The 21,299-nt window shown below is 43.7% G+C and overlaps 1 protein-coding gene across 1 annotated transcript in view; it reads left to right on the plus strand.

Moving 5' to 3' along the window:
• LOC138626084 (guanine nucleotide-binding protein G(i) subunit alpha-2-like) overlaps positions 1 to 21,299 on the plus strand; it is a 46,079-nt gene that overhangs the window by 22,251 nt on the left and 2,529 nt on the right. The window contains exons 2-6 of the mRNA XM_069707521.1: positions 10,539 to 10,581; positions 15,104 to 15,245; positions 16,751 to 16,911; positions 19,601 to 19,729; positions 21,121 to 21,250. Of these exons, the coding sequence (XP_069563622.1) occupies positions 10,539 to 10,581; positions 15,104 to 15,245; positions 16,751 to 16,911; positions 19,601 to 19,729; positions 21,121 to 21,250 (605 nt within the window). The remainder of the gene's footprint in view (positions 1 to 10,538; positions 10,582 to 15,103; positions 15,246 to 16,750; positions 16,912 to 19,600; positions 19,730 to 21,120; positions 21,251 to 21,299) is intronic.

Genomic DNA, 21,299 nt, shown 5'->3' on the forward strand with positions numbered 1-21,299 from the left:
TCCTGTCGTTAATAATGTCTTTATGCATTACTGGCTTTAAACTTTGTCCCGAAAGAGAGGCGGTTTTATTTAACAGTTAAATTGGATTAAAAGTTGACGTGATGCTGAGTGATGATGTTTGCTGCGGCCGGGTCGGTCTGTCGCAGCCTTTCATGTCTGCAGACTTCAAGGCCGCGGCGGCCTGTGATTCTCCGGGCGGTGAGAGGGTCAGCGCTGACGGCCGGCCTCGCTCGCCTTCGCCTGCTCTTTGATCGATGGTCTTTCAGTTAGGAATAATTATCCCGGGGCCAGACTGGAGGCCGGTCACTCTGGATCCACGTGTCCTCACAGAAAAGGGCACGAAGCTACAAACTCTACCGACGTGTGGAAACGACTTTCATCCACTGCAGAGGCCATCGTCAGCAAGTGCAATGCTAAATGCTACATGAGAGCCTCTTTCTGTTTGCTAATAACAAATTAGGGCGTCACAGTGTCACCGGTTGTAACTCTGCACATCTCAGCAAGTAGAAACTGTTGGTTCACCTTCAACTTTTTATCATAATTCATATTGTATTCTAATATAAACAAATAGCCAGAAACTGAGGTTTTTATTTGATTGTTTAAATCCATAAAAATATAAGATAATGAATTATATGTGCTTCTATTTTTATTCTATTTCGTAGTTTTTTTGTTTAGTTGTTTGATGAGTGATGATACGCAGCCTGGAAGTCCAACTGAGACGTCCTCTTTTACTCCGTTTGATCCGCGGATCCTTTCACCGATATTCTGGTTCGGACCATGAATGTCTGATGTTTGGGATCAGACGAGGTCATCGTTTTATTTATCTCCGTTTTGAACACGTGATTTTCACTTTCCCAGATTTCAAAACATCAGAGCTTTACAAGACGTGGATGGGAATCAGAAGTGAGAGGACATTTATGTGCAGGAGAGGGTTTATGACAGGGACTCGGTGTGTGTTTCACCTTGTTTCCACACAATGTGGAAAAAGCAGTGAAGCGAAGAAACGTGCTAATTTCTCTTTTTACATTCCAGCTGAAAGGAAACGATGATAAGAAGCCTGCGTTTGTGCGCTTTCAGGATCCATCATACGGTTTTCATTCACTGTGTTCTCACCGTTTTCATGGACTCGGTTTTATGAAGGGAATCTACTGGATGTGTGACTTCTGAGGTCTTTGGTGTTGAGTTGGTCGCTATGCTGTTTAAAATACGATGGAAACGTGCTTTTGTCTTTACCTTTACAAAAAAAGAGGATTCCCCAATTCTCTTTGCAGCTTAATTTGACTTTTACAAGTTTTATTCTATATTTGTTTCATCCAGATGTTCTCGGTCGTCACCTTGAAGCAGCTTCAGGTGTTATTGTCGCCTCGCTGTCCGTCTTTTGTCCCCGAGCGTGTTTCTCTCCAAACCTTCGTCCCGCTCTTCCTCCTCAGCTTGGTGCCTATATTTTGATGCACATCTATAATTCATGCAGCCTTTTTTCCTTCCTTCTCCTGTCTGTGTGACCGTACATATGAATGTGTGCGTCTGAATACAAAGATTAGTGGGGGGGGGCTGCTAATGGATTCATGTATAATGCATCAGCGGTACGTTTCCGAGCCGTCGGGAGCCCACGAAGCTCAGGACCACCTCGCTGTGGGCCGTCGTCTCCGCCAGCTGGAGGCTAAGAAAGCAGCATTTTTCCCGCTCTGATGCTCAGTGTGGACGAGAAGGATGAAATCTGTACGACCGTCTCGGACCGGTCGGCCTCCTCACTGTGGTCCGGTCATATGTTTCATCGTGCATCAATATCATCCACATAAAACCTGCGAAACTGAATTGTTCTTCTGTTAATAGTTATTTCACGTTGGCCGCCATGAATCCACACTGAGACTCTGTGGATTGTTGGATTTGCAAATGAACTTTGAGCCTGTCCGTGTGTGTGAACTGTTTACACCAAACACAGTCTGTCCTGGATCTGATCGCTGCCCCGCGACTAAAGTAAACACAGATTCAATATGTCACCTGTAAATTTTCACTTTCACTCAGCTTCTGTTGACGTTTTTAGATTTTCAGTAAAATTTTACATCCTGGGTCCTGGAATATCAGGAGATTTTGTTTGCATGTTTAAATTTTAGTCGTACACAGCCGAAAAACAAGTGCAAAGTTTGCATGTTTGCACGGTTCATTATCGATCTAACACAGAGCAAACATGAAAAAAGGAAACATCTGATGTGAAAAAAGGGAGATAAAACAGGAAATCATTGTTTGTGGCAGGAACAGGTGTAATCGAGCTGCAGGCGTCTTCATCCTTTCAGCAAAGTGTTGTTCACACACCGACACGCTGAGTGTTGTTTAAAAGCAGTGTTTGACCCAGGTGGTCGTTCCTGGTGTGTGTGTGTGTGTGTGTGTGTGTGTGTGTGTGTGTGCGTGCGTGCGTGCGTGCGCAGAGGGATTGTCTTTCGTACCCTTGGTGCTCACCTCGTGTCAGAGGTCATGTAACAGAACCTGATCCGACCACCAGATGCCTGCAACATGTACGCTCTGATTAAATTATGTGGAAGCAGAAGTCAAAGAGAGAAGATGCTGGTTGCCATGGAGGTTATTATGTCCTGTCCGTCCTACCGCTTTTATTTCCTGGCTCCTTGTTAGAAGAAAATATAAGTTAAGTTTCTAGCGTGGGATTTTTACATATAAATAAATGTCTGTTTTCTGAGTCTGTCACTGTTAAATCTGTCTGAATATATCCCGTGTTGTGTCTGGTGAGACATTCCCACCCCGGCAGAATGAATGCACTGAGCATGCTCTATGGGCACAGCACTGCACTATGGCTAACTTCCTGTTTAGCCTGATGCTAACTTGAATAGGGATAAAATAAGACTTTGTAAATGTTATCGGGCCGAACTAATCAAACTCTGACGGTAAAACGGGTCATTTCACAGAACTTCTGTTACCTTTGGTTTCATTTATCCACTTTTGATCCACGACTGTAGCGATGGAGTCGTATGGAGACCTAAGCACGTGTTGTTGACGAGGGTTTTGCAATTACTCTGCGAGTAACACATTTGTTTTTGAACATCACATTTATTCTCCCTTAATGAATTTGTTGTTTTTTCCAGAATCTAAAAATGTCTTTTCAGATCAAATTCAAATATGTAATTTGAAATGCTCGAATGTTTTGGTCATATTGACACCCGAGTTTGTCAGAGCGTTATAGAAGCAGCGACCGAGGCTCTGATCCTTATAATGAGTCATTAACGTCCGTTCTGCCTCCATGAAACAGAAAGAACTGCTTTTGATAGTTGGACCGTCAGCGTGCTGAAAATGAAATAATGCCGTTTAAAGTGCTGTCTGGTTGATGTGTGACTCTCGTCACCGGAGAAAACTCATGAATCATCCACCTCCGCAGCAATTAGAGGAACGATTCAGAAATCAAGAGAAGACGGGTGGAAAGAAAGAATAAGACCGAATTTACAGGAGTTTAGATTTCAGGTGGGAAGTAAATATCTGGCCTGTTTTTCATATCAGATCAGAAACATGGTGAGTCATTACATTACATTACATCACATTACATTACATTTATCTGACGCTTTTATCCAAAGCGACTTGCAATAAGTTTATTTCAACCATGAGGGTTCAAAACCAGAACAACAAGAATCAAGAAAATACAATTTCTTCCAGAAAGCCGAACTACAAAGTTCTATCAGTAAGTTCCATTTTAAGATACTAAAGTTCTGCTGTTCAAGGTGAAGGAGGAAGCAGACAGACGTCTTCCTCAGGTCAGAAGAGGACGGCGATGTCGAGCGCCACTGAGGGAGAGAATGCAAATAGAAGAGGAGAATAACACGTCGGAGAGAAGTTGAGTTTATGATGATGCTCGGAGGAACGTCAGCCTTGAAAGGGTTGGAGAGGAACGGCTGCTCTGACGACTGGAACAAAATGTTTCTGTCTCTGAGACAAACACAGCTGATGGAAAACATCCTCCACGCTGCTGTTGCTCACCGGTCCTGATGCTGACAGCTGATCAGACAGCTGATCACACAGCTGATCAGACAGGTGATCACAGAGCTGATCACAGAGCTGATCACAGGTGATCACAGGTGATCACACAGGTGATCAGACAGCTGATGACGGGAGCATATTACATTAAAAAAAAAAAAAGAAAAAAAAAGAAACATCCAGCAAAAGTCGACCATAACATCAAAAATCCTGCAGAGCATTTGTTGGAAAGACGATACACAGAACAACGATGTCCTCTGAGGTGCCTTTCTACACACACACACACACACACACACACACACACACACACACACACACACACACACACACACACACACACACACACACACACACACGGAGGCCGAATGCAATTCTAGTTTGATGGATGGAAACGCGCTGCAGATGAGGTCATTTCTCTGAGACAGGACGAGGTGAGACTGCGGACGACAGCGATGGGACGCTGAGACGAGTGGGACGGCAGGACATTAATCGCGGGAGACAGCGGGCGGGATCAGCTGAGGAGACGGTCTCGTCCCTTCGTCTCCCGTCGTCACCACTCGGAGACGGACGGCCTTAAGAGACCGTGATGAAACATTGGCGTGAGGTCCCGCCGGCAGGACGCCGAGTTAACTACCGAAGTCCCCGCTGGCCTTGACTGCCAGTGATTGAAACGAACCTTGAAATCCTCCATGGACAAGTGTCTCCAAATCTAACGTGGACGCTGCGTCGACCAGACTCTAGTCATTATATCTCAGCCGTCCTGTCCTCGTAAACACCATATCTCAAGAAAGGCGTGGGGGGGCAGGTCAAAGGTCAAGGTCACCATGACCCCACTTTGGTAGGTAGGTAGGTATATACTTTATTAATCCCCGAGGGGAAATTTTTTGACACATTCACATGAACATCATATCTTAAGAACGCCTGGATGGATTTTCTTCAAATGTGGCAGAAACATTCACTTGGCATCAAGGAGGAACTGATTCGAGTTTGATGGTCAAAGGTCAAAGTTCAAGGTCACTGTTACCTCATGTCCCTCTCGTCCACCTGTCTCGTTCTCGTGAAAGCAATATCCAAAGAACGCTTTGAGGGAATTTCTTTAAAACAGTCACTTGGTACCAACAATGGGCTGATAAGATTATGGTAGTGAAAGGTCAAAGGTCAAGGCCACTGTCCCATCATATGGGCCCATGCTCATGAACACGATATTTCAGGAAATCTTTGAGGGAATTTCTTTAAATTTGGTGCAAATGTTCATTTTAACTCAAAGACGAACTGATTATATTTTGGTGGTGAAATGTCGAACAAACATGAACTGCAGGTAAACTACAACCTGAGTGTTCAGCGGAGGCGTACAACAGCCAGACAGACATTCTAGTTTCCTTCTTGGTTTTGATCCGACCGCCTCGTCTCGTCAGCTCTGGCCTCCGCTTCTTGAAAGCGTTCAGGCCGGTCACGGAGCCAGGATCCGTTATCACAGCGTAGCAGATGGAAGCGATTCATAATTGATGTTGATTCTCGAAGTATTTGCAGGGATGAAGGAGCATCGAGCAGAAGGATGCTGTAAGAGAAACGAGCCGCTGTACGTCCCAGCGAAGGATGAAGTCACGCGTTCTCCTCTGAGGACTGAAGTGTTGTAACGAGGGCACAGAACAGAAATCACGTTGCATTCATGCTATAGAAACAGGGATTGTGTTAAAATGTCTTCTGTGAGGTGCAAACATTCAGATCTTCCTCCACATTCACTCGGCCTACATGCAGGAAGTGGAATCTCATCCCGCTCTGCTTTGGCAGCAGTTGTCAGCCTGCTGTCCAGACTTGCTCTTTGCCCGAGGCATTGTAGCCATCTGTTGGACAAGTCTTTCAAACAGACGAGATGTGTGTGTGTGTGTGTGTGTGTGTGTGTGTGTGTGTGTGTGTGTGTGTGTGTGTGTGTGTGTGTGTGTGTGTGGTGTGTGTGTGTGGTGTGTGTGTTTCATGCATTTTCTCAAGCGCACGCGTGTTCTTGCAAGCTGCTTCCATTTCCTCCTCGATGGGTCCTGAGAATAGGAAGTGGCACATGTGTCTCTCGGAGGGCCTCTGGTCTCAGTCCGGTTTGGCACATTAGTCGACGCGTAGCTGAGAAGAACAGGCGGCATCGGGCCGGCTCGCGGTCGGTACGTGGGCGGCTCGTTGGAGGAAGAGTTGGAGAAATGATGGAGAATGAAATTGATTGGATTAGAGAAGAAAGGCAGTGAAGCCGGGGAGAGACGGAGAAGTGATGATGGCTGTTTTAGAGATGCGTTAGTTCATTCGGGTGGAGGTGCCAGCTTTCCCTCCGTAACGCTGCAAACTTCATCTCTACTTTTGTGTCTTTGTGTTCCCAGTTTTTGTTTATTGCTTTACTTCCTCATCTTGTATGTTCAGTGGGCTGTGTGTTAGCAGGGGATTTGCAGAATTGGAGCCTCTCATTTGTTGGATCTCAGGCTGAGAGGCTGAGAGCTGATGTCTAACGGTGGGACGAGCCCGGCCGACACATTATTCCTCTGAGGAAGAAGGAAAAATGACAACAAGTGAGCTGAACAATGATGAGTCTCAGTTTCTGCGGATGGATATCGATGTTTGGCTCTGTTGTCCTGAGATTCGAGATTTAAAACCAGCATGTGTACCTGATTTTACCGGCCGGCCGTCACCGAGAGGTCACATATTGATTTATTCAGCAAGTCTGTTCTGAAGTGGAGACAGGAAGGACCAAAGGGACGTCCCATTACAGATCAATGGGCCGGTGAGCCCTCTTTTATTAATAGTTTAAAACTTTTCCTTCTAACTTTTACGACATTCACAGCGGCAGTGTAAGAAATTTGTTTTGAAAGTGAATTGTTTACATGCCAAATTAAATGAATATGTAAATGAGCAACACATCGTCATTAAACTGCAGTAGTACGATGTGTTTTGGATATTTTGAACAGCTTGTAACATACTGGGAGAGTCGCTCGAAGATCCTCCAGACGTGTTTATATATAGTCAAATAATCGACTTTGAAAAATAATTTCTGTTAAACTATGTTGCAAAAATCCTCAAAATGACTTCTTCTCACTTGTTTAAAATTCCACAATCTCTAAATATGGAAATATATTTCATTTCTGAAATTAAACTGATGGACACAGTTCAACTCTCCTCTAATCAGTAGTAAGATGATAGATCTTCTAGGAGACCGGCTGGCGAGAGCAGTTGTCCTGCTGACTGACAAGGAGGCGGAGCCTTGTGAATAACGTGCGGTTCTGATTGGAGGAGTCCGAGCCTGAACTCCCACAGCGGGCCTGTGTTCTCGGCTCTCAGGGGCCCACACTGCTGCCTTTGTGTGGCGCTGCCGGTCCCACCAGGACGACTCACACTTGCTCCAAACACAGCACAGGCCTTAATGCAAAGGGGGGGCGGGGCTTTGAGAGGGCTGCAGGATGCTGACGGTGAGTTGGTCGCGAGTCTCCACACATAAACAGCGTGAACAACTTTTCATTCTCGACTTTTCTTTTATCCTCGGACTTGTCCGTTTCATCTCGCTTTACCGACTAACAAAACTCTGGAGACGCTGCGGGCGTGTCGGGAATCCTCACGGCGTTTCATCACTGGTCAAACGTGGGAGTCGATGGAGCTGCTCTCACATCCTGAAAGTCCTTATTAGGGCGTAGGTGTCACCATTAACCAAAAAGACGAGTGGATATAAAAGTAACGCTCTTGTTTTCAGCACTCGAGACCAACAGCTCTCACAAATGTCCAGTTTGACATCTGAAGGTCGTCCGCTCCCGGACCACCTCGGAGACGTCCGACACCTCGGACAGCGACAGGTGCTGCCTCCCTTTTATGGTCATTACTTCCTGTCTGGTTGGAACCGAGCTGCTGACACAATAAACATGAAGACTGAGGTGAAGCTCGGCGTGCCAGTAAAAGCCTTCACGGCTGTGAGGCTGTAACATTCACACCTCCGGTTGTATTTGAAGCGTCCTGCTGGGCGCCCGGAGCCTGAAACCGCCCGTCTGCACGGCGGCAACACGCATCTCCTCTGGGACCTCAATCATAATTGTATTTCAATCCTGATCAGCACCGTGTTCATCTGATCCCCACTTCCAGGTGCGATCATTTGGGTCCTAATAAAGCCCAGAACACAAAACCACTGCGTCCCACGACGCCTCTGAACACAGCAGTCATTTCCTTTATCGGCTCTCTGACATTTAACTGAATGAAAGCAGCGGCTCCCTGGAGCAGCAACACTTTGTTTTAGATTTGTCACATGACCTGAGGGGATCCGTGTGCTCTCGCTCCTCTTCTGTAATTAGTGGAGCTTCTTTCGTCTGCGGCCACCTGAGACTTCGGGCCGATCCTGGTTCTGTCTGGACGTTGAATGGAGGGCGTCCAGAAAGGATGTCAGTCACTCGGTGTGTCCGTCATCTGACCTCAATACGTCTCGTGAATGACACCAACCTCCGTTTGTCCGTCTGTCACGGGTCGGGCCCCCCTCCGTCCTGCTACAGCTGGACCTCCATAGTCCCATGGGCTCGCTGGCACCGGTTCACCTGGCACCGGTTCACCTGGCACCGGTTCACCTGGCTCCGGTTCACCTGGCTCCGCCTCCCTGTTGGTTCTGTTGGTCTCATTATGACCCGTCAGTAATCGGACAGCTTCTGCAGTCTTGCTGAGAGATTTACAAATTCCCTGTTGCTTCTCCTTGTTGTACATGTTGTCACTCTAAAACTCTCTTCCTCTGCAACACACAAAGAAATAGATGATCTGCACACACACATTCTCCTCCTCCTTCTCCTCCTCCTTCTCCTTCTCCTTCTCCTCCTTCTTCTCCTTCTCCTCCTTCTTCTCCTTCTTCTTCTTCTCCTTCTACTCCGCCTCGTCTTCGACGAATTGTTGAATTAAATGTGTCTTTTCTTTTCTCCTGAATAAAAGTCTATCACCTGGTTCAAAGGTTTATCTCTGTGACGATGGTGCACTCGGTTACTACGGTTACCATTGTGGTTACTGTAGAGAGCCTCTGGTCACTGCTGAGTCATGAAATGTTTTTCCAAACAGTCTTTGGAAAGAACTCGTGTTGACTGTAGTGTGTGTGTGTGTGTGTGTGTGTGTGTGTGTGTGTGTGTGTGTGTGTGTGTGTGTGTGTGTGAGAGAGAGAGAGAGAAAGTGACACTTCCTGTCTCTGTTTTTCTGCAGGTCAGGAGAAGTTTTGTGTTTTACAGTCGAACCATTTGAACATCAGACAGTTTCCACTTCGTCCAGTAAAGAGAGCTGCTGGTTATTTGTTAATCAAAGCAGCAGCGTCACAAAGCTGAGAGTCAAAAACCACCGCTGACTTCTAACAGTTATCAGATTCAGCTGGACAAACTCCAAAGGGCATGTTTACTGTGTGTGTGTGTGTGTGTGTGTGTGTGTGTGTGTGTGTGTGTGTGTGTGTGTGTGTGTGTGTGTGTGTGTGTGTGGCTCCACACTTGTTTTTAGTTTTGAATCTGTCTCACCTTATTTGAGCACTTTAAATAGTGATTTGCTTTTTGTACCATTTTTTCTGGACTTTGGTTGGTTGAAAGTGTCTCTCTCTCTCTCTCAGGCATCCCAAAAGGCAAACTGGATATTTAGATGACAACTTGATGAATTCAGAGTTCTTGGTTATTATTTTAGTGTTTAAACCTCAGAGATCATTAAATAAGTTTGTGTGCAGACTTTTAATAGAAGACATATTTTACTTCCATGACGTTCTGGCTTTAAACCGTCTGTGATATGATTCATTTATTTGAGTATTTCATCTGCATTCTGACAGAATAACCAGATTAATATTGAGTGCACACTTCTGTTGACTCAGAGAGAGTCTGTCTTCCTTTAGTGTAACAATACGACAGACTGAACAGCAGAGCTGAGTTGGACCTTCGTCAGCATGAGAGCGTCCCGGTGCGTCTGAACATATCGTCCTCTCAGACCTTCGACTCTCGTGCTGTTTTTTTTTAGTTTTATTGCATTTAAACGACACCACACCTTTAAATCTTTAAAGTCTTTATATGTTTATTAAAAGTGTTTATTAAAAAGCAGACTCGTCTCTGATGCAGCAGCCCGTCTGAACTCCGTGGAGGAGCTGACAGCTGTCTGTGGAAAATGTCCCGGCCCACTCGGACCCGCGGGCTGCACTGAGCATGTGCGTAGTAGTGTATTTTGAGGGTCATCCCAGAAAGACTCCTCCCCAGGGTGAGTTGTGAGTGCAGAGTGCACTGACAGGCCCCCCCTGGGTGTGTGTGTAGTGTGTAGTGTGTGCAGTGTGTGTTAGGTTCCTTGTGGCAGATGAGCTCTCTGAGGTCGCCTCGGGCCGTTAGAATAAACAGCAGCAGATAAGAAAAGTCCGGATCCATTAAAACGTTCACCAGGATGAAGAGACGTAAAGAAAGAGTCCAGATGTGAGGAGGAGGGAGGGGAGGGGGGTCCAGATGTGAGGAGGAGGGAGGGGAGGGGGGTCCAGATGTGAGGCGGCCCCACTGGCTGCCTGTTTACATGTCTCCTCTCAGCAGCGTATTTTTAACCTGATGTCTTTGTTCTCTCTGCAGGTGCTGGTGAGTCGGGGAAGAGCACCATTGTGAAGCAGATGAAGTGAGTGACTCCTCATTGTTTGGCTTTTCCTCCCATCCTGAATACCCACTTCATATATTTTAACAGCAAAAGTACACAGAGTATATACAGTGGGTACGGAAAGTATTCAGACCCCTTTAAATTTTTCACTCTTTGTTTCATTGCAGCCATTTGCTGAAATCAAAAAAGTTCATTTTATTTCTCATTAATGTACACTCAGCACCCCATCTTGACAGAAAAAAACAGAAATGTAGAAATTTGTGCAAATTTATTAAAAAAGAAAAACTGAAATATCACATGGTCATAAGTATTCAGACCCTTTGCTGTGACACTCATATTTAACTCACATGCTGTCCATTTCTTCTGATCCTCCTTGAGATGGTTCTACTCCTTCATTGGAGTCCAGCTGTGTTTAATTAAACTGATTGGACTTGATTAGGAAAGGCACACACCTGTCTATATAAGACCTTACAGCTCACAGTGCATGTCAGAGCAAATGAGAATCATGAGGTCGAAGGAACTGTCCAAGGAGCTCAGAGACAGAGTTGTGGCAAGGCACAGATCTGGCCAAGGTTACAAAATAATTTCTGCAGCACTCAAGGTTCCTAAGAGCACAGTGGCCTCCATAATCCTTAAATGGAAGAAGTTTGGGACGACCAGAACTCTTCCTAGACCTGGCCGTCCAGCCAAACTGAGCAATCGTGGGAGAAGAGCCTTGGTGAGAGAGGTAAAGAAGAACCCAAAGATCACTGTGGCTGAGCTCCAGAGATGCAGTAGGGAGATGGGAGAAAGTTCCACAAAGTCAACTATCACTGCAGCCCTCCACCAGTCGGGGCTTTATGGCAGAGTGGCCCGACGGAAGCCTCTCCTCAGTGCAAGACATATGAAAGCCCGCATAGAGTTTGCCAAAAAACACATGAAGGACTCCCAGACTATGAGAAATAAGATTCTCTGGTCTGCTGAGACCAAGATTGAACTTTTTGGCGTTAATTCTCAGCGGTATGTGTGGAGAAAACCAGGCACTGCTCATCACCTGCCCAATACAATCCCAACAGTGAAACATGGTGGTGGCAGCATCATGTTATGGGGGTGTTTTTCAGCTGCATGTACAGGACGACTGGTTGCAATTGAAGGAAAGATGAATGCGGCCAAGTACAGAGATATCCTGGAAGAAAACCTCTTCCAGAGTGCTCTGGACCTCAGACTGGGCCGAAGGTTCACCTTCCAACAAGACAATGACCCTAAGCACACAGCTAAAATAACAAAGGAGTGGCTTCAGAACAACTCTGTGACCATTCTTGACTGGCCCAGCCAGAGCCCTGACCTAAACCCAATGGAGCATCTCTGGAGAGACCTGAAAATGTCTGTCCACCAACGTTCACCATCCAACCTGACGGAACTGGAGAGGATCTGCAAGGAAGAATGGCAGAGGATCCCCAAATCCAGGTGTGAAAAGCTTGTTGCATCATTCCCAAGAAGACTCATGGCTGTACGAGCTCAAAAGGGTGCTTCTACTCAATACTGAGCAAAGGGTCTGAATACTTATGACCATGTGATATTTCAGTTTTTCTTTTTTAATAAATTTGCACAAATTTCTACATTTCTGTTTTTTTCTGTCAAGATGGGGTGCTGAGTGTACATTAATGAGAAATAAAATGAACTTTTTTGATTTCAGCAAATGGCTGCAATGAAACAAAGAGTGAAACATTTAAAGGGGTCTGAATACTTTCCGTACCCACTGTATATACTGAAGCTTTTCTAATATTTATTTGAGGAGTATAAGCATTATGTAATTCATAAACATAGATTCGCATTAGTAGCATTAATACCTCCTGAAATCATCAGGAAGTAGTTCAGTGTCTTTCATTCGTGATCTCACGCATGAACAACACGTGAATTAAACTTTAGCTAAAATGAGTACATCATAAATTATTATGATTTATTAAAACATGATCAGGATGAATTCTTTGCAAACTTCCTGATGATTTCATGAGATTAATTTATGAAGTCCTGCAGGAATGAGTTCATAATAATTCATTCATTCCTGAAGGGAAGTGTTACCCCGACATTGAAAGATTAAAGCATCACGTCAGTTTATGGATAATAAAAATACAAACATAACATCACATGTTTGAATCTCAGCATTCATCCTTCTCTCATGTTTTTATTCATCATCATATTTCATAAAGTGTATTTCCATCCACACTTTTTTTTTAAATGTGGATTCTCACTTTTGTCTAAATCTAAAAGTGGAAATATTTTTTTTCTGCTTGAGGTGGAAATAATGAATGAATAAAGGCAAAAGGAGACAGTGCAATAAAATGAGATTTAGTGAATAAATCACATATCAAACATGTGACTTCAATAAAGAGACAAAAAAATTGTAGCAGAGAACTTTTTCAATATAATACTGTGAAGAAATTAGCATCCAACATTTATTATCATTTTGTATGTTTGGTTGATATTTTCCTAAACTTCAGATTAAACCTGAAACTGTCAGACAACAGGTTTTTTTTGTCTAAATAATCTGAGATGTGAAGCGATGAGATGGAGGGGGCGTTGAAACACTAGTTTACTTTGTGTTCGTGTCCTCTGAGCTCTGATTACTGTGTATTGAAGCATAGATGAAGCTGCTGGTTTCCTGGCGCCAGTCTCTCTGAAACGCTCGCTAATTGTCCTCAAAGCAAGTGTTGAGAAGACGGTGCTACATGAGCATCTCCACCCCGTGAATGCATGAAAGAATATCCCAGTTTCTTGCTGTCCCCGAAGAATAAAATCGATTTAAAACCACTAATCACGTCACACAAACTCACATTCAGTCCTGTAAAGTTGACAAACATCCACATCAGTGAAAACTCCGCCGTGCTTCAGGTTTTTGATGTAAAATTAGTCCCAAACAACTCTGTGTTCCTTTGAAAGATGCACGAATAATACATTTAATGGATGATATGTGTGTCATTTTCCTTTTTATAATCCTGACAGCAGGATGATGATGCTGGGAAAAATGTGTCAGAAACATCATGGACGAATTCAATCTAGTTTTAAAGAAAATTCGTAATAGTTGCAGTTCGACACACAAATTCAGACTAAAAAAGTATAAATATGTTTTCAAGAAATCTGACAGTCACAGGAAATAACAACATTAATAGAATTAAAATCATCCTCTTTTATAGTTCAGTTTTAATATTTCCTTAATTAATTAGTTATTTTTAATAGCAATCATGAGATTTTAAAATGAGAAGGAATTAGTCTATACAATACACTTATATTACAGAGGTCAAAGGTCATCTCACACCTCTAACAGATTTCAAGTTGATGTGAAGTTAATCTGAGAAAGAGATTATTTTTCATCCTTCATCTGGACGGTAATAAATCTTTTTACTCTCCGAGTCACAAAATCATCAACTGTGAGTTTTAGGAGAAATTCTTCTTTGGTGGAAGTTTGGAAACCAAAACACGACGACATCTGAGATTTACCTCTTCACCTTTAGTCTGATGTTGTGTTACAGAAAATATGTGTTCTGCTGTGCGTCGTCACCAGATTCTAAATTTGTTAAAACTCACTTCATTATTTTACAAAAGTTCAACTTTCTGGAGTTTATTTATTCTCCAAAAATCCCTCTGATTTGTGCGTCTTTGTACTTTTGATGCAGATGTAGTTCACAAACTCAAAGTTCCTCCAAGATTTTGCCTTTTTAGTTTTTTGTGCTTGTTGCGATGTTTGGAAATGTTTTGAAAGTGTTTATATGCTGTAATACGAGCTGCTGCAGAACTTCTGTTTCGGAAATCGAGGGAATTTTGCAAATTTGAAAGCTCCTGCAAATATTTTGGAGATTGTTTGAATTTTGGTCATTTATTGTGATTACAAGTGAAGATTGTTGACGGGAGCAGTAAAAAAACAAAAAAACAGACAACAAATGAATGAACATTCAGAGTTTTATGTTTAAATAGATAAGATCAGCTGCAGAAAACTATTTAGTTGAAGTTTTCCAAACGCTCTTGAAGATCATTTTCCCGAATCCTTTAAAGCGTTGTGTGTCTGGGGAACAGCGGAGGCTTTCAGCAGTTTTGGCTGAGCCTCTCGGGGCTTCACAGCGGGCTCACTTGCATTTTAATGAGGTCCCATTCACAGCCAGCGACCCTCCTGGCGGCCCGGCTCGGCTCTCTAGGCTGAGACGGGCCGGGGGAGATGCTTCTGTTTGGTTTCCAGCCTCCTGCTCTTTCAAACCCATTTCTCTCCTCGCTGCTCCAGAAGCCAGTAAACATTTGTTTTAGTGTCTTTTACCTCAGAGATGCAAAATCACAGCGATTCACTCGACCCTGCAGTAAAACATGCAGAACTACATGTTTATTCATGAATCCAATGCGATAGAAATTAAATATGAGGATGAATTGAGTTGATAGAAGAAAACAATCTTAACGTAACTTTAGCAATTAGCCGTCAAATACCAAACAAACAGGCGTATTAGTTGGTAACTTATACAGTATTTCTCTGTATTCTGTGACAATAATATCAGCACTAACATCTTTCCCTCGTTACCAGGATCATCCATGAGGACGGATATTCAGAAGACGAGTGTAAGCAGTACCGAGCGGTCGTCTACAGCAACACCATCCAGTCCATCATGGCCATCATCAAGGCCATGGCCAACCTCAAGATCGACTACGAGGAGGCTGCCAGAGCGGTACGTCTCCCAAATCACACCATGTCATCCTCTGCAACAGAAACACAGACCTGTAATATCATGAAGGTTACAGATAGTTGTTAAACAGACTCGGGTTGAAGTGCTTCACTGTTCATCTCATTGGTGTTTAACCCTTTAAACCCTACAGGCTGTTTTCAGGCTCATTTCACTACCTTCACTTTTCAGCTCAAATCTTGGTCATCATTGGGGCCAACCATTCACTCTCTACCTTGTTTTTCTCAGGACAGTCCAGGCTATGCAAATCTTTTATCATTTAATTTGATAATACTTAGAGATTTTTCTAATAGTCCTTATATCAAGGGGAAAAAAAAATGTTTTTTTTCTAATGAAATTGTTATGTTTTGACATTTATCTCACCATAAAATATTGTGAGTAGGGAAATATTTTTATAGTTGTGTAGAGGAGATTGCCCAGAATCTGGTGACGTCTGAACCATGTTTGTGGGACACTGTATGACTCAGCAATTGAAATAAATATGTAGTCAGAGCCTGATGGAAAATAAATGTCACTAATGACTCCAGACTGTAACGACGATGAAATCTGAGGAAACTTTAAAGTCGATTCGTCACACAGACGAAACACTGACATCGCTGGAAAGCTCGAGTTGTGCAGTTTCATTGGATATCTGCTGCATCATTCTGTGATAGACACTCGCTGAGCAATTCAACCCAGAGGAAGTGGTGGGAATTTGGATGCAATTTGGGTCCATGGTGCTCTAAAGGTTAATAGTAGGAAGTAAACCTGCTTTAAGTATAAAGATATAAAGCTGCTCTTCTCCCGACTCCGTCTCAACCTCTCCTATCTCACCTTCAGGATTTGAGGCAGCAGAAATTATGCAGATCGAGAATTTCTCTGGAGTGCAGTGAGATAATTTCTACTATAAAATCCGGTGAGGGCAGCAGATGCTGAAGCTGGACGCCTGCAGTGGATCTATTTTCTGTCACGTGTGAACGTGTTGAAGGAGAAGCACCTCCAGGCGTTACTCACCACGACAAGTCTTTCTTCTGTGGAGACATCATCTTATCATCATGTGAACAGACATTTTCACAACACTACCAGACCACTGGTTTAGATATTAGGCGTGTTAACTTGACTGTACCTTCATCAGTGTGTAGGATCGTCTCCTGGAAGTCCAGAAACTTGATGTTATGCCGCAAAAGGCCAGAAAAAGTTAGAATTTTACATTTCGTTAAAAATCATACACTTTACAGAAAAACTAAATTCACAGTCAGTGAAGTTTGTAATGATAGTTTTCAGCCTTCTTTCTGCAGTTATGAACTCGGATTATCTCAAACTTTGTTATTATGAACGGCTTCCTGGGCAACGAACACGGGACATTAAAGAGCAATAGATGTCAAAGCTTTACAACGTGCTGCTCGTCGGCTCTCTGCCCCGCCAAGAACAACGAGGGTTAATCGACCTTTATTTCATTTGTAGAGAGACCTACTGTATCTAACCATGTGTGTGTATCTTCTCCTTCCCAGGATGATGCCCGCCAACTGTTTGCGCTGTCGGCAGCAGCAGAGGAGCAGGGCATCCTGCCAGAGGACCTGTCCAACGTCATCACGCGGCTGTGGGGCGACGGCGGCGTGCAGAGCTGCTTCACGCGGGCCCGAGAGTACCAGCTCAACGACTCGGCGGCCTAGTGAGTGTCTCAGCGGCCTGCAACAACACGGAGATTACCGTGTAGCAACACTAAACGCAGCAGAATGACGCTCTGAAAACATGCTGATTCAACAGTTTCTGATCCTCACTGACATAAAAGAGAGAAATGATGATGTGATTTGGACTCTGGTGGTTAACTCGACTCAGCTGCACTGGCAGCTTCACGTGCTCGAAGGGTGTCTTTAATTTCATTAAATGCAACATAATATGATGCATAAGTAGTCTTATAATGAAGAAGCGGCGTTTTCCTGCACACTGAAGGTGTTTGGTTTGATTCTCTCATCTGTTTTGTGCAAGAAAATAATTCAACAATACTACAAAGGATAAATTGTTTAGATTTGAGTTATTTTTACCACAAAATCGTACTTAAATGTTGTATTGCATCATGTGTGCAGTTCTATGTTTTAAGTATCCATTTCCATAAATGTCCTGTTTGAACACATGAAGGAAATCAGTGGTTTACAAAAAAATGATCAGCGTCACAACTGAGAACTGTCGTCAATATTATGTTTTTATCTCTAACAGAAAAAGAGGAGTGTAATGATTTTAAAGTCTCATATTCCTTAATGAGCATCGATAACCTCCAGCTAGCTCTGGAATAATCAAACATCTCTTCTTAATGCTACTCTGACTTTCCTGTTGTTTTGATTTTCTAGTTGAAACTTTTCTCTGGATTGTGTTCAGTTATTTCTAATACTGTTGATATGCCGTTACATTATGTACGACGTGTTTTTGCATTGTCATACAGATCATTAAGAAAACCTGCACAGAGAGTATTAATAATGACGAATAATGTTGACCTTTATAAAGCCGGTCACGTCTCTGATCTGCAGCAGGACAGTGAAGCTCCGCCTCCTCCTGCAGCTCCTAATTACCTCACTGCCCCTCTGTTCGCTGCTGTCCTCTGCCTGTGTTAAACAGGGAGAGCGTGTCAGAGGTGAGAGGTGGTTCTCTCTCCGACTCTCAGGATGAACTGCTGCATTGATTTCTGTTGAACTGATGAAGCAGAGACTCTTCCAGACGGAGCTGTGAAGTGCTAAGTGTTCCTCCAAATGATCGCTCTGCAGCCGAGGCAGCATTTAACCTCCAGGGGGAGCGATGCTGGTCTTTGTTTGTGTTGGCCGGTTTAAACATAAAAGCGAGAGGGGGGGGGGGGGGGTCGACTTTACAGAGTGCCGAGGGAGAGGAGGCTGCTGTAAGAGAGGATCTGGCACTGGACCATAATCCATGTGTGAGCACCTGCTGAGAGGAGAAGAGAAAGGAGGAGATAAATAACAGCTCACATTAACAACCTCTCTCCTCACACTCTGTCTGATTAAGAAAAACAGGAATGTGTACTCTACTCTGAAAATAATGGATACAGCTGTAATTTAAAGAAACCAGCTTCACCTTTACTCACATCTGAGTCTATTCAAATCGGGCTTTTGCACTATAATTTGTCTGTTCTCGGTCTCTCATTGTTCTTTATTTCAGTAAACATCACAATATTCAACATGGTGAGAAGGTTCAACCACAGACTGTTTATTGTTTTAATTAAAAAATCCCTCATTCATTAGAAAAGAAGATTCAAGAACACCTGTTTTTGGGGGCGTGTCTGTTTGATTGACAGGCCTGCGGTGCAGTCAGGTTACAGCTATCGGTGGGCGGGACGTAGTATCGTCAGGTTTCCAATCAGATCGGTCAGATCCACCGCTGGCTCCTCCCCCCAGCTCGTCCAAATATGGTCACTTCCTGCTCCGAACGAATAAGATGGCGACGAACAGAATCTGAACTGGAGGATTCATAACGTTCACAAAATGATGGCTTAAGTCACTGCTGCTTGGTTTCAGCATCTCTTTTAAAACCATTGATGAACTTAGAAAACAAATTCATTTAATCTTCAGATCTTCTGACAGGTGTGTAAATGTGATGTGAGGACTGTGCAGGCAGCAGGATTATGATGAAACTGTCACCCGGGGGATGAAGTGTTGGTGTGAAGGCTCAAACATTTACACACGGGCTGCAGCTCATGTGGGATTAGATTTGGTCGCAGCTCTTTGTTGTCCAGTAACTCGGAGTTGGTTTGACCTGCAGCCGTTTGTGTGACGGTGAACAGGAAGAGTTAGAAGTTCTTTTGTGCACGTGTGAATGAAGAGATGATTTTTGAATTTCTCACCATGCAGCATAATCATGTTTAATGAGGAAACACTAGAGCTCCCAGAATCCTTCCTCACGATGCTTTACCTCCTTCATTGACCGTCGTTTTCAAACGGTGCTTCACAGACAGCTGCAACGGATTCAGAACATTTCTGTCTATTTTACAGAAACTAGAAATTAAACACAGATTGAAGTTCAGGATTTCTTGTTGCTGTGATGGTGAAGTACGTTTACTTCAACATCTGGATGAGTTGGGTCTCGTGTGGTTTCTGTAAGGCATCCAGATGTGAGAAGTTTTGGATTTTTATTCCTGATTAGTTCTGAATTATTAAGATAAATAAAGGAAATGTTCATGACCGTTTTAAAGATGTTTGAAGGTAAAGCATGGAGGCTGCAGATGATCCAGACTTCAGTGCGATCTGTGACAGACAACTTTACATCTGACCCGAGCAGAGCGTCTTCAGATCGTTTGAGGTCAAAGGTCAACACTCCTTATTTAATATAGGTCTAATGTGTTTGTTTCCTCCCGTCAGCTACCTGAACGACCTGGAGAGGATAGCCAAGCCCGACTACATCCCCACACAGCAGGACGTGCTGCGGACCCGAGTGAAGACCACGGGCATCGTGGAAACACACTTCACCTTCAAGGACCTGCACTTCAAGTAAGACTCCTCGTTCCATGATTAACGGTGTGAAACCACGTCATCGTGCAGCTCCACGTTTCATTTCACCTGCAGAAGGTCACAACTGAATAATTCACTCGCGAGTCGGGACGAAGTGGACGAAACAGAAAAAACACAGGTTCATTTCAAATATTCTGGATGTTTCCAGGAGCAGTTTTAAACATTAATGTTAATATTGTCTGCGAGACCGTTTCTAAAAGTATCTGAGAGCTGAAGAAAAGAAGTTTGATTTTCAAGGATTTCAAATGTTTGATTTCTATCTGCAGATAATAATCCGTCTTTAAACTCTTTATGAAAGCAGTCAGGAGATATCGTGTTTGTGTGCGAATGAGTCACAGATAAATATTTGTACAAAAGTTTATTTGGGGATTTTGCCAGAACACATTGTTTCCTGTTTTTTGGAAAATTGGCAGAAAGAAAAACATTTGTTTTTCCGACATGCAGAGAATTCAGAAGCTGAAGTGAAAATGGTGTCATCACATCCGTCACTGGACCGCTCGCACAGAAAAACCACGACAATAACAACATGAAGTCATCGAGTCAGATCTTTTAGTGACTGAATATTTCCCACGTCAGCAATAAAGAGATGAATAAGGGAATAAAAACTCCTGCTGACCTTCAGTGTTTTGATCTGAACTTCAGTTTTCAGCCACGTTTCTCAGAACTGTTTTTATTTCTACAATAAGAGTGTTTATGATTCCTGTTAATAATGTATTACTCGTTTTCATCGTTTACCCAACACGAACACATCAAACGTACTTTATCTGATGGAGACAGCAGTGACTCACCACTTCAACTTTGGAACAAAAGAGTTGGAAAATATCCAGAATAAAAGAAGTCTCCACAGTTTGATGCAGTCAGTGTGTGCACTCCTGCTTCATCTCTGTAATAACAGATTTATTCTGTTGCTTTTGAAAGACATAAACCTCCTGCGGTCCCTCTCCGTCATATATTCAGAACCGTGGAGGTAAACGGTCCGAAGTGTGCCACTGTCGTAACGAGCGCTGCTTCCTCGGCCTCCGGCTGTCTGCTGATCTCTGATCGACCCAGAAACTCCTCAGCAGGAAGAAGGAAACGAAAGTGATGCTGCAAACAGTTTCTCTTGTCTGTCAGGGTCGGATGAAGGACGTCTTCGGTCTCATCCATCCGTCGTCACGGATACGTCAGAAAGCATCTTAGTGAAACACCTCAACCTCCCGTTACCATAGCGACATTTTAGTAGAGCGAATGTACTGAGATGTCAGGAGATGACGTCCCGCCCTGAACGGAGGAGGCTGTGAAGCTCGTCTGGCAGATTTTAAAAAGTGTTTTTTCTTCTTCGCTGCGTGCCGTCCTTCGTCTCATAAATCCAACGTGTTCCCACCATGCAGGATGTTCGATGTCGGAGGCCAGCGGTCGGAGAGGAAGAAGTGGATCCACTGCTTCGAAGGAGTCACGGCCATCATCTTCTGCGTCGCCATGAGCGCCTACGACCTGGTGCTGGCCGAGGATGAGGAGATGGTGAGGCAAACATCTTCATCTTCATATGTCACTGTAGGAAATGTAAAGT

The sequence above is a fragment of the Brachyistius frenatus genome, unplaced genomic scaffold (assembly GCF_029030835.1).
Source record: "Brachyistius frenatus isolate BFR_SWC_R1_liver_20210118 unplaced genomic scaffold, ASM2903083v1 Contig_4, whole genome shotgun sequence".
In the NCBI taxonomy this organism is placed as follows: domain Eukaryota; kingdom Metazoa; phylum Chordata; class Actinopteri; family Embiotocidae; genus Brachyistius; species Brachyistius frenatus.